This window comes from Elgaria multicarinata, chromosome 13 (assembly GCF_023053635.1).
Source record: "Elgaria multicarinata webbii isolate HBS135686 ecotype San Diego chromosome 13, rElgMul1.1.pri, whole genome shotgun sequence".
NCBI lineage: Eukaryota > Metazoa > Chordata > Lepidosauria > Squamata > Anguidae > Elgaria > Elgaria multicarinata.
This window is the reverse complement of record NC_086183.1, coordinates 12,514,419-12,528,498: the sequence shown is the minus strand read 5'-3', so window position 1 is coordinate 12,528,498 and position 14,080 is coordinate 12,514,419. Positions and strand designations below refer to the sequence as shown.

The 14,080-nt window shown below is 47.8% G+C and overlaps 1 protein-coding gene across 1 annotated transcript in view; it reads left to right on the top strand.

Annotated features, from left to right (window-relative positions):
• Positions 1-12,777, top strand: part of CD164L2 (CD164 molecule like 2) — a 46,278-nt gene extending 33,501 nt beyond the window's left edge. The window contains exons 5-6 of the mRNA XM_063140494.1: positions 1,446-1,608; positions 12,217-12,777. Of these exons, the coding sequence (XP_062996564.1) occupies positions 1,446-1,608; positions 12,217-12,223 (170 nt within the window). The 3' untranslated portion in view covers positions 12,224-12,777. The remainder of the gene's footprint in view (positions 1-1,445; positions 1,609-12,216) is intronic.
• The last annotated feature ends 1,303 nt before the right edge of the window (positions 12,778-14,080 follow it).

The window sequence follows — 14,080 nt, the reverse complement described above, 5'->3', positions numbered from 1 at the left end:
CAGTAACATTATTATTATTATTATTATTATTATTATTATTATTATTATTTATATAGCGCCATCAATGTACATGGTGCTGTACGTCATCAGTTCAACTTCCGGTCTGGTTGATACATTAGAGTAGTAAAAAACAGCCAAAGGCAAGGGCGGAACCAAGTAATCTTCTTCAATAATATTATTAGTAAAATGTTTATTAAAGTGCCAGGTTGATAAATTCAGCAGAATACGATGCCGATAATCCTGAGATGGTACAGTGAACGGTACCACTTCAGACTGTGTGTATGGGGGAGAAGTGCCATTTTGTAAAATATTTCCCTCATTATTTTTTTAAAAAAACACCAAATATCAGAAAGAGCAATTCTAGCCCGCCCTGTTTCACTGCTTTTCTAAGCTTTCTACTTGCAGGGAGATTTTTATTTTTAAAAAACAAATAAATCCGGAGGAGTTAAAAATGTGATCTCCCATCTTGAGTCCAAAGTATCAGTGTTCACTCTACCAAGTCATTCTCCTGCATGCATAAACCAAGCCTAAGATAGAATAGATGAGATGGACATATTGTGGAGGTACTGGATCTTGGAGCTAAATCATGGAGTTATTGGGAAAAGTTCACAATTTCAGAAAATGGTGAACCTCATTTTTGAAGCTTGTATTCACCAGTGGATTCCATACTGTTGGATCCAGACTTCATCATGATTAGAGTCAACAGATTGAAACCTATTGGCTCGAAGTTTGAATGCATCTTTGAAAGAAAGAAAGAAAGAAAGAAAGAAAGAAAGAAAAGTTGGAGTATGCAAACTCTTGACGAAATTTTTTTTTTTTTGTATCTCATGCTGGGATGGGGAACTTCTTTCAGCTGAATTCAGTTTTGGATAAGTTCTAAGAGGGGTTCATTCCAGTGGTGGGCTGGGTTGAAGGGTTGAATCCTGAGCGTATTGTAGTTGAAAGCTCTTACTACTAGTCCCTAAGCCTTAAGAGAGGCACTTCAACTTTTTAAATGGGGGGGAGTACAAAAGTTGAGAACTTCAAATGATTGGTGATTCGGAAAAAGGGGGTGGGGCCCCTCTGAGGAACCCAGGAGGCTCAGATTTCCCCCCTGGATCTGAGCACCCCTCCCCACTGATCTAGTGTCTTGTCAAAGTAGGTGTTTAAATGCAGCATCTCCCATCATCTCCACCTCAGCATCGCTTCAGCATACGGCTGCAGAGAGGAGTTGCTGGACTATATGGCTCTTTTTCACCAATAATTTATTCAGGTTGCAGAATACGTTTGCTTTATCTTGCCAGGATGCTGTTTGGCCTGGCACAGAATTCAGATGTAGCGTTAAACAACAAAACTGAAGCACGGTGACTTCACGGGTCAATGGGAAGGTAGAGAGCGTGCGGGTCACCTGTGGTGAATCCTTTTGCCTCGTACCATCAGAGCCCTTGTGCTTTGTTTCTCCTTAGGTACGACAGTCAGTCCACCACTCACTGGCTCCCCTGAGTTCCACACACCAGGCTTCGATTCGGCCAGCTTCATCGGAGGGATCGTCTTGGTGCTCAGCCTCCAAGCCGTCGTGTTTTTTGTCGTGAAGTTCCTCCGATCAAAGGACAGCACCTATCAGACACTGTAAGTACCCTAAGGGGTTCTGGGAACAGTGGATGGAGCAAGGAGTGGTGTCGTCAGGGTAGGACTTTGGGGCAGAAGCCAAGGGCCCATCTCCCCCCGCCCTATAAATACAGGACAGCTGGCCTACCACATTTTGAAGTGTCGTAATAATATACATTTAGATTTACCCTCTAAAGAGGGGTAAAACCATTAAACCCAGAGTCTAAAATTGCTTAACCATTTCACTGGTTAGAAGTAGGGTGACCATATGGAAAGGAGGACAGGGCTCCTGCAGCTTTGACTGTTGTGATGAAGAGGGGATTTCACCAAGTGCTGCATGCATGCATATAATACCTGCTGAAATTCCCTTTTCTATACCACTGTTAAAGATACAGGAGCCCTGTCCTCCTTTCCATATGGTCACCCTACTTACGAGAGAGGATCTGACCTCTGAGAAGCAGAGAGGAAGATGGTCCTCCCAGAAGAACATCTGTTCTTCATTTTGATATAACTAATGATATAAAGCAGAGCAGTTTAAAAAAATCATATTAAAAAGTGGGTGGGTGGGTGGAAAAAGATGTTTCATCCATTGGGTTCAAAACCCTTTGGTGGGATGTGAAGTCTTCCTTCATGACAGGCAGCCATTTTGAATTATGTGTCCTCAAAATGGCAGTTCTGGCTGGCTGTTAACACAACTGCTGTCTTCTTTCCCCCCCTTTTCTTTGAATATAAGCAGGATAAAATCAGCTTTCTCTCCCTAAACACAGGAATAAAGGGATCTCTTGCTTAGCCAACCCCCCATTCCCTCACGTCACACCTTTATTGCCACACACCATTTCTCTTTCCTTTGCTGCCACAGTCTGCACTTCCCCATTCGCACCTCGGCACTACCGACTGTGCGCAGGGACTGGCCATTCCATATGCTACTGAATGCTGTGAAACTCTGTACAGTTTGTGCCAAGGCAGGGACTGTGCCTGCTGCTCACATAACTGACCTTTCGAAGACTCATTTCCTCTGAGCCAGATATGTGTTCTCTTCTCAGGTGTAGTTTCCTTCCTTCCTTCCTTCTGGATGGCAACATTGGCTTTCTGTTGCTTTCTTCCTTGGTTCATTCTGCTTCCCCTACCCTCCACCCCCCCAGTCACAAAATTACAACTTGCTTTAAATTAGGACTCTGGGACTTTAAAAAGTCACAAAGCTTTTGGCACGTGAGGGTTTCTCCCCCAAATTTTTCTAACTTTCTTTATACTGCCTGCCGTTTGGGGTCAAGCTGTAGTTTCAGATGCCTCACTCAAAAGAGTGGTTATGCTGTGTCAGTGGTACACGCCAACCACTAAGCTGTGGCACGTCTTCCGCTCTCGCAGCCAAAGTACACGTTCCGTTGTCCATGCTGCTTATATTTTGCCTCTGTGTCATTCTCCTACTAAAATCATAGAATCATAGAATAGTACAGTTGGAAGGGGCCTATAAAGCCATCAAGTCCAGCCCCCTGCTCAATCCACCTTAAAACATCCCTGACAGATGGTTGTCCAGCTGCCTCTTGAAGGCCTCTAGTGTAGAAGAGCCCAGGAGCTCCCTAGGTCAATGGTTCCATTGTTGTACTGCTCTAACAGTCAGGAAGTTTTTCCCGGTGTCCAGCCGGAATCTGGCTTCCTTAACTTGAGCCCATTATTCTGTGTCCTGCACTCTGGGATTATCGAGAAGATGTCCTGGCCCTCTTCTGTGTGACAACCTTTCAAGTATTTGAAGAGTGCTCTCATGTCTCCCCTCAATCTTCTCTTCTCCAGGCTAAACAGGCCCAGTTCTTTCAGTCTCTCCTTATAGGGCTTTGTTTCCAGACCCCTGATCATCCTCGTTGCTGTGAAGTACTTCACTCCTGTGAAGTAACTGCCAGAGTGATCCAATCCATATTGGAAGCCCAGTCTCATATTAGACTGGGTTTCCTTCAAAGTTTTTAAAAAATGACAGAACGAGTAACATAATGTGTAATTTGGCCCTCAAAGTGGATTGTATTTTTGCTTGCCGGTGGCAAACAATATCTCTCTCACACCCACCCACTATAAGATTTCTATATCCTTGTTACTTGTAGGTTTCTGTCAATGTGAGGCACTGTCCTCCTCTCATGCACACCCTAGTATTTCTGGGTTTCTCATCTACACCTCTGCTGTTGCCACCTCTGTCTGTCTGTGCTCCTGGAGAGTCACCAGCTAGTTGCTACTCTTCTCAATCTGTCCTTTCGTCTCGTTCCCCCCTGCCCCAACTCAGCCTCCTCAGATGAAACTGTGCGTTCAAATGCTGTGAGGGAGACACACGACACTTTTCTCTCACACGCAGTAGTTTTCCGTGAGAGAACCCGCAGACACAGTCATGTGCGCTGTAGGACACGAGTCTGTGTTTTTTTTTACTTCAACGATGTGCAAGCCAGTTGGGACAATAGAAAAACCTCTTTATAGAAAAAAAAACATCTCTGTGTGGGAAAGCTATCCTGTGTAAGACCTCCCTCGGCAAACCTGGCTGCGATTTGGTTGCATCCATTTTGCCCTGATTTCAATTCTTCTTTGGCTCTGGTTTAAAGAGTGAGTCAGCCAGGAATGGATTATCTGGTGTCACCAGAGGGAGGAATTTGAGGCAAGATAAGAAAATGTCACCCTTTGCCCAGACCTTGGACCACGTCTCTTTCCCCCGACTTTTTTTCTTTTTTAAATCTGCATGAGGCGTGACATCTGAGGCCTGCTAGTCTTTCCTTTCCAGCTTTTAAAACCTCCTTAAGCGGGTGGCTCTCCTCCAAGGGCAGTCTGGCAAAAGGAGTGCTCCAAGGTTTAACTGGCGTGACAGCAGCTGTGTTGAAAGCCCAGCCGATTTCTAAACTGCGGCTTGTGTGCTCGTGTTCTGTGTCCCGAGTCTGTAATCACATGCACATCTCAAAGGGGTGGGTGGTGGTGGTGCTTGGCTGGTGTTGGAAAGAACCAGTGTGGGGTGACATCAGCCAAGAAGTGGCAGCGGCTGTTTTCTGCTGGTAGCATCCGCTTCAGGCCCAGGAACCTCTCTTCTCGAATGAATGGCTTAACATGTGGGCAGGGACACCTGTGCCCTTGCAGATGTTGTGGGACTCCCAAGTCTGAGCACCTCCAACCAGCATGGCCAGTGGTCAGGGATGATGGGAGATATAGTCCAACCACATCTGGAGGGCCCCAGGTGTCATAAGAACCTAAGAAGAGCCCTGATGCTGGATCAGAACAAGGGTCCATCCAGCCCTGTTCACAGTGGCCAGCCAGCTGTCGACCAAGAATCCCACAAGCAGGGCACGGATGTAACAGCACCCTGCTGCCCATCTCCCTGAGCAACTGGTATACATAGTCTTAGTGCCTCTGATACTAGAGATAGCATGTAGCCATGTCCCCACACCTGGTTTAATCCTAGGAATGGTGTTTCTGCCATTTTTTCAGAACTCTGAGGGAGGTAGTTATGCAACAGGTGTAGTTCCCCCGCCCCCATCAATGTTGCAGTGATGGGGAGGACCTGCCCTACTCTGGTTCAGAGTTGTTATTATTATTGTTGTTATTATTATTAATAATATTATTATTTACATTTATTTACCACCCCATAGCCAAAGCTCTCTGGGCAGTTTACAAAAATTAAAAGACTGAACATTAAAAATCAATATACAAAATTTAAACCCATAAAATTTTAACCCTAGGATGACCATATTCCAAAAGGAATGGTGCTTCTGTCTTTTCTTCAGAACTCTGAGGGAGGTTGTTATGCAACAGGGGTAGTTCCCCCCCCCCTCAATGTTGCAGTGACAGGGAGGACTTCCCTTACTCTGGTTCAAGTTGTTGTTGTTGTTGTTATTATTAGTAGTATTATTAGTATTAGTATTATTTACATTTATATACCACCCCCCTAGCCAAAGCTCTCTGGGCAGTTTACAAAGATTAAAATACTGAACATTAAAAATCAATATACAAAATTTAAAACCATAAAAACATTAAAAACAGCTAACATGTCAAACAAGTTTAAACTCTCAGCCAGGCCAAAGCTAGTTCTGGAGTTGTGGACAGGGGCAGAAGTGCTGTCCTTTGGGGATCATCCCATCTTATCCCACTCTGCCTCTAACCTTCTTCTTTCTAATTAACTAACATATTCTCCTCTCTGGTCATCACTCAACAAAGTGTGGCATAGTGGTTAGAGTGTTGGACTGGGACTCAGGAGATCCGGGTTCTAGTCCCCACTCAGCCATTAGGCTCACTGGGTGACTTTGGGCCAGTCAGTGATTCCCAGGCTAACCTGCCTCACAGGATTTTGGGTGGTGGGTTTTTGTGTGTGTGTGTGTGAAGTTAAAATGGAGAGGAGGAGAAAAAGAGCTCCTTTGAAGAAAGGTGGGGTATATAAATGTAACAAATAAATTAATGAACTCCCGTCCCTGGCCCCAAAACGTACAATTTTGCCCTACCCAAATTATTTACATTCCTCTCCTGTCCCCGTTAACCCCAATGCTAACCTTAGCCAAAGTGAACCTTCCCCCTACCTGGAGCATGGGAGGGCTCTGTGTTCTCCCCTCCAGAAAAGAGAGAGAGAGAGAGAGAGAGAGATGAGCACATTAGGCATGTTTAAGTGTCATTGTGGTGTTTTTATATTGTCTCTAACATCATGTCCCCAATTCCCATCTCCCGCATTTTTCATTTCATTTTATTTTTTGTATCTCCCTTGCAACGCTGCCTGCTGTCAGAGAGGAAAACCAGCAGTAGGTGTAGCTGTGTGTGAAAAGAAGCGGGCTGGAAGTAATGGGCTGTCTCTGGAACCAGGAAAAACCTCATATGCCTGAGGGATACTACAATAGCCTTTTCTCTTCAGTCTGTTCCCTAGTGCTGTTCTTTCCTTTAGAGCTAGAAAAGGCTCTGGACCAGTTTTTGTACCTTCGGTAGGACCAAGAGGTCCTGCTAGTTGAATGCTTCTCCCTGCACATAGAAAAATAGTGTGTCTTGAGTGAAGGCTAGCTGAACTCCCTGACACTCTAGTCTTCTGTCTACAGGGGGATATATATTTATTTATTAGAAATCTTTACCCCTTTCTTCTACTGAATGCATAACCTGGCCCTGATTCGACTTAATGCATCCTTCTCTCTTCCTCTGCTGTCTTGTTCTAAGTGGAGGGAGGGAGGGAGGATGGGGACACTTCGACCCAAATGCTGTGAACTTTTTGACTCTGTGTGTGTGCATGTGTGTGCACGAGGGCATGGAACTGGGATGTTCTGTTTGCTTTTGAAAGGAAGGGCCTTCCCTAAGGCAAGGATGAGGGATGGAACGAGCCATTCAGAGCTGACCTCTTTGGCCTGAGGGCCTGGCTACGTGCTACTTTCCTCACATAATGGCAGCTCTGCCTTATGAGGATCCAGAAGGCTTTTGCCGCCCCAAGGTCCAAGAAAGCTGGAGGGGACAGAGGTGGAGGAGAAGCCATTTTGGCAAGCCTGCCTATGTAGACAGTATGGTGTAGCGGTTAGAGCCTTGGACTGGGACTCGGGGGATCCTGGTTCGAGTCCCCACTCGGCCATGAAGGTGACTTTGGGTCACTGATTTTCAAACTATCCTACCTCACAGGGTTGCTGTGAGGATGAAATGGGGGGGGGAGGGCTACGTAAGCTGCCTTGCGGAACATAAATATAATAATAAAAAGCCTCTAAGGAAAAAAGAGGGGGAGAAGGGAGGGGGAAAGCTGGGGCATGAGGGGAGTAGGCAACAGCAGGAGAAAGGCAGGCTTGCAGCCCCTGCTTGGCTGGGATGTGCGTGAATTCATTCCTCTCCAGCGTTCTCTGCCTCTTGGTGTCAAAACCTTAAGCACCCCAAGGAGTGTAAAATGTAGCCAGGCTCTGAGGCCTGTGAGGGTGGCGTGGTGCGCTCCGCTCCCGGAGGAGGCCGCTTCCCTCCACCGCTTGGCCTACATGGCTTCCCTGTGGTGGGACTGAGGGAGGAAGCGCTTGAATATACGAAGCTGTAGAGTCGCCATGGCGACTCCTGAATTGTATCCCCAGCCGGCTTTGCTTCTCTGCACGAGGGCGTATGTGTGGAATGTGACGTCTTTAAGCTGAAATGTGGCATGGGGGAGGAGGATGTCCTAGATCAGGGGACGGGAGACCTGTGGCCCTCCAGCAGTTGGTGTTGGACTACAACTCCCATCAGTCCTAGCCAGGGGGAGGCAATAGTCAAGGATGATGGGAGTTGGAGTCCAGCAACAGTTTGCCCACCCTTTCCCTAAATTGATTTTCATCCATTTCATGTCTTCCCTACCACCACCACCACACCTTTTTACATTGATGGGAACTTGATTACAATACATACTGAGGAAATTGATAACAAACATACTGAGCCTTCTGTCCCTACATATACTAGGAGGCACTCGAAATGCCCTCTCACATCTAGCTTGGTGTGCATCCTGACACATGAAGAAACCTTCCTGCCCCCTTCTTCCACCTTCAGATATTATTATTATTTCTGCAGTTTGTTAATTTTGCTGCCGAATGCCCAAGGTGACGGGCGATAAAACCATCGGTGAATGAACCACACTTTTGTAAGCCCCCGTGAGAGCTTGTTCAGAGGCCAGGAGGTGGAGTTAGGACTACTTGACCCCCTATTCTTTGCAAGCTTAGGGTGCAATCCCATGTGCTCGACACCCAAAGGACAGAGGACTCCAATGTCAGAACCCTCTGTCCGTCCTAAGCGTTTGCCAGCAGGGCAGGAAGAGTGTTAGATGCTCAGGATTGAACCTGTGACCTTCTGCATGCAAGGCAGATGCTCTGCATCCCCCAAGCATGGGTCCCTCTCCATAACATAAAGCGATACCCGTAGACCCCTGCCTTGATCCTTTCTTCTCAGAGTCTTCCAAAAGCAGAAGTGGTCTCTGTCCCTTCCAATAACAGCCGTGCTGTTCATTTTAGCAAACTGGGCTGCTACTGAAACTCTCTGTGTTTGTGCGCGCGCATGCGCGTGCTTGGATGGTGGAAGCAGGGTGGCAGCCATGGAACATTTGGCCCTTTCTACACCTAAGGATTATCCCAGGAAAATGGAGGGATCATCCCTGCCTGCTCCCAGGATCCCCTGTGTGTCATTTGCATGCACAGGGATGATCCCAGGACGAGCCCTGGGAAAAAAAGGCAGGTGTAGAAATGGCCTTTGCATTGATATGCAGTGATGTAGTGAAGTCAGGGCTCACAGGGTCGAAGTGCCAGGACTTCTTTATTAGCAGGGATCATCTGCCACCCCCCTCAGACTTCGGCCTTAGCTAGACCTAAGGTTTATCCCAGGATCGTCCCGGGGTCATCCCTGTTCATGTAAATGACACACAGGATATCCCGGGAGCAGGCAGAGACGACCCTGGGATGATCCTAGGATAAACCTTAGGTCTAGCTAAGGCCTTCCTTGTTCTCTCTGAGCTTAGCTGCAATAATGCTCACTGGGAGGAGGGTGGATTTTCCCAGCAACAATATACTTTTCCAAGGTGAGTTATTCCATGCACACACAGAAAGACATAGACATGGATCCACAACTTGTAACCCTTGCATTTCTGGACTCTCCTTGGGGGCATGGCAATGGGTTCTGTCATGATGAGCGCCTGCCCTTCAGAATTTACCACTACACCACCATTTGTATGCTACCAATGAGAAGTAGCCAGTTCCTTGTTCACCCTCTGGCAGAAGTGCCAACTGGCAATCTGAAAACCCAGGGAAGTGTTATTTTTACCAGCCTCCTCCTCCTCTTCCTCCTCCCAGTCCAGAAGCTCTCACACACGCTGAGCAGAGTGAAAGTGGGAGTATTCTCTAGCTAGTTGGGCTTTCCTTCCTCCAGTTGAGGAACGTCTTTTGTGTGTTTCTTGCCGTGCCTCTTTTGTGTTGCTGTGTGACTTTTGCGGTGCTGAAATCTTCCTTCTCGGGGGAGGAAAGCGGGAGGGAGACTAGCCGAATTTCTGTAACACCGTCCAGGGAGAAGGCTTGTGATCCTGAATTCTTGATTAAAGCTTGTGGGAGCTTGATTTTCTCCAGGGCTGGAAGTGCTGTTCAGCGTCTTCCTTCTGCAGCGTTACTTGGTTCGGAAGAACCCGAGTTGAGGGCCCAAAATGAGCAGTGGGGGGGCAAGGGGTATCTTAGAACCTCTGCTCCCCGACTCTCTCCTGGTGGTGATGGACTTGAAAGCCCTCACAAAAAGAGTGGAGGAGGCATGTGGGAGCCACCCAGTAGATGATGATGATGATTTATTACATTTATACACCTCCCCATAGCTGAGGCTCTCTGGGCGGTTTACAAAGATTAAAACATTGAACATTAAAAACCGATATGCAAAACTTAAAAAGCATAAAAACAGACACTATCCATTTTAAACAACTATTCTGGAGTCAGATAAAAACTCATGCTGTTAAATGCCTGGGAGAAGAGAAAAGTCTTGACCTGGTGCCGAAACGATAACAATGTTGGCGGTCCATAATTGGGGGGCCACTACTGAAAAGCCCCTCTCTCTTATTGCCATCCTCCAAGCCTCCCTCGGAGTAGGCACTCGGAGGACGACCTTAGATGTTGAGCGTCGTGTACAGTTAGGTGCCGAAGAACTTAGCCCGCTTGGCACCCATGACTGTGCGAGAGGAGCAATTGCCACCATGCTCCACATTACTGCTTCCTGTACAGCTGCTCAGGGTGGGATGGTAATGCTGGTCTTAGAGAGGGATTCAAGCCTGGTGGCAGAGCAACGTCCGGCATCTATTAACCAGGATCCCCCACACTGGCGCACAATGCACTGTTGCACGATGGAATTCGCTAGCCTAGGATGTCGTGATGGCCACCAAATTGCATGGTCATCCAACATGTTAGGAGGGCGCCAGTTGGGGAAGGCTGGGGTAATAGGTGATCGGCTGCATGAATGGGCGAGGTGGGCAAAGGGTCTGGCAACTCCCATGATCCCTTGCTATTGGCTATGCTGGCTAGGGCTGATGGGAGCTGTAGGCGAAAACATCTGGAGGCCCAGACGTTAGCCACCCCTACTTTAGGGTGCAATCCTATGCATGTTTAGACAGGAGAAAAATCTGTCTACTCCCAGCATTCCCCAACCAACCATGCTGCCTGGGGAACGCTGGGAGTTGTAGGACATGCATAGATCCTTCATTTTATGGAAGGCCGCGCTGAGGAGGAAGACCTCCCTGTCCACCCCAAGGGGGACCACTGGCCAGTGCCATTTCTACAGCCTCTGGATTCCACGTCTCCGCCCCAACGACAGCGGAGAGCTGCCTTACGCCAAGTCAAACCAATGATCCATCGAGTGTTGTTTGCAACCAGCCTTCCCCCAACTTGGTGCCCTCCCAATGCTTTGGACTACAGTTCCCATCAGCCCCAGCCAAGGTGGCCAATGGTTGGGGATGATGAGAGCTGTGGTCCAAAGCATCTGGTGGAGGGCACCGTGTTGGGGAAAGCTGGTAGGCACTGGCAGCGGCTCTGTGTAGTTTCAGCCCTGGGGAACTTTCCCTACCTGGAAATGCCGGGGATTGAAACTGGGACTTGTTTGCATACTAAACGTGGGCACTGCCACTGAGCCACTGCCCCTCCCCAAGGTTAAAAGGAGGTGGGATCCTTCTGCTGACCCATATTTTTTATTTCCCCTTTTGCTCACACCCTCTCCCCTGCCTGCACTTCTGTAATCCCTCCATGCTGCTGAAGCAAATGAAGGCCACCAAATTTGGTTTCCAAATAATCTCAGCTTCCTTTTAATAGTCAGGGGGATGGGGTGGGAGCAAATGCGTACGTTTCTGGTCCTCATGAAGGTGTTTATAATGCTTAAAAGCACGTTTTTAAGGCTACAAAAAAAGTTTTTGCCTGCCTCCGAAACTGTAGCACAGAGGGAGCCAGCCTTGCCTCGCCTCCCTGGGAAGGGAGTTCCAGAGCCTTGGAGCAGCCACCGAGAAGGCCCTCTCGCGCGTACCCAACAGGCGTGCCTGGGATGTTGATGGGACTGAGAGAAAGGCCTCCCCAGAAGATCTCAGAGGCTCATATGGGAGAATGTGGTCTTTCAGATAACCTGGAAGTTACATTGCATTACTGGATGTTACATTGCATTATGGGAAGTGAGCATTTGTCCTTCCAACATGCTAATATAAGTCTTTGGGCTGTCATAAGGGCTCTGAAGATCCACAAGCTGCGATTTGTGCAAATTCGCAGTTGGGAGTATTGACAGAAATTGCGATTTGTGTAAAGTCGCAGCCACAAATAGCACAATTCGCATAAAAATGCAGCCATAAAACACCATTGACGCTTGCAGTTTTGCGCAAATTGCCCTATTTACGGCCGCGGTTTTGCAGAAATCGCGATTTCTGTAAATATTCCCAACCGTGAATTTGTGCAAATCGGGATTTGCACCAAAAAAAAGAGAGAGAGAAAGTGAGAAGCCACAAGTTTGCTCAGCTCCGTATGCACCAAGTTGAGCCAGCTCAGGGACCTGTGAGCTGGCAAAAACACATAGCTCCACCCCCAAACCAGATTCCTCCGACATTCCTCATGTAGACTACTACCATTTTAGCTAAGCTAGGGCCCCCCTTGCTGTCTGTGCTCTTGTCTGGTGAGGTGTTTCCCCCCTCTCTCATTTCTTCCATCGCACTAGGATCTGATGGCTGATCTCCAGGGAGCTGTCTTGACGTGTTTCTCTTGCGGGAGGAGTACCTGGCGAAGAGGCGGCAAGTCTTGGCCACGTTTGGAAGCCAGGACGACGCTCTCCCTTCCCATCAGATGGAGTTGCTGAAGCAGAATGCCTGCTCCGGATCTCAGCAACCCGTTCTCACAGTGGGTGCTGCTTGGCTCAGATGCCTGGACCCTTTAGACTTGCTGCAGACATGGTATAAAATATGCACAAGACCTTCTGACTTGGAAGCTCGAGCTGCAGGGAGACCTTTATCTGCTTTATCAGTGTGGATATACGTAACCTTGAGGTTAAGAACCTCCTCAACCAATTGGGAGAGGGCTTTTCCCCCCTGTTGCTTTGAGTTAATTATTATTCTCAGCCCACAAAGAGCCATTGATCCCTTTCTCAGCACCTACTGGTTCCGTCTCTGCATTCCTTGATGTTGCTTTGTTTTAAACTAGGCCTCGCTACCACCACCAGCAGTGTTGTAGGCAATGCTAAATTAACCCCTTTGCAGGGGAACGTTGCTAGTCCTCATGACTTCTCGGATTTCCCCCCCCCCTTAAATATTTTGCTACGATTCCAGCGTATGTTCCTAATTATTTGGCAACCCTCTTTCTGAAATGTGGGCTGCTTGCTCCCATTCGCTCCCTCCCGCACCCCGCTTCCCTACACGTTGATTTGGTCTTGCTCCCCACACCAAACATGGGACATCCGGAACGACTGGAGCTGCTGAACTTTATATGCCTTCTTTCCCTCCACATAGTGTTTAGCCAGGTCACTTAAAAGTGTCAGTATGCAGATGTTAAGACGCTTGAGTCTTGATGTTCAATTTCTTGCACGAGAGGCGTGGGGTCTCGTTCACACACGTTCATGAGGGTGATCTCTGGAGGCCGCTTTCCGGCACGGGAATTGTACTGGTGGAGAGCAGCGAGGCTGGTGGGTTAGGCTAAGCGTAACCGACGTACGACTTCTTTGGGAATGAAGACTCCAGTTCTGGGTTGCCACGTTGGAGAAGCAGAGAGCCCCCCTGCTATGGAACGGCAGTGAAGGCAGGAAAGAGAGAGAGAGAAAGACTCCTCTCAAATAAAATTAAATATTTGTGGAACATTTTGTCTTTTGTGCTTTGTGCATATGAGTAGTAAGATGGCTACATTTGGTGGGGAACCCATGTTATCCAGGGTGGTTAAAACAAACAGGGCTTGCGAAAAGCCCCAAAGGATCACTCTGACCTGTGGAAATCGGCACTAAAACAACAAACGCAGTTCAGCATCAGCAAATGTAACGTGACACACATTGGGACCAAATATATCTATCTCCTAATGTCATGTATATGTAGATCACTAGAGCTACATCTGACTAGAGCTGCTCCCAAACGGAGGTTTGAGATGAAAAGCCTGACTGGGCAGCAGCAGTCTGGATCGGCGGCAGGAGACTGGGAACTGCTATTTTAATTTCCTACAATGCCTATAAGCATGAAAAGTTGCAAAACACGAACATTTCAAAAAGTGTCCGCAATTTTGGCCACCACTGTAGGCCTGTAGGGGAGCTGCCTCTTCTCCAGCCTGATCCCCTCCAGATGTTTTAGACTGTACCTCCCAGCATTCCTGGCCGTTGGTCATGCTTGTTGGGGCTGATGGGAGTTGAAGTCCCAAAGATCTGGGGAGGACCAGGGTAGGGAAGGCTGCTGTAGTGGAAACCTGCATACAGCACAGTACATATACAGTATATCTTTTATTTCCCCATGTTTCTCACACCATGCAGGGCTACAACTAGCTGCCTTTCACTGCCACCTTGTGTACAAATAGCTCCATAACAATTCGAAAGGGAAGTGCTAGTTCTTGAA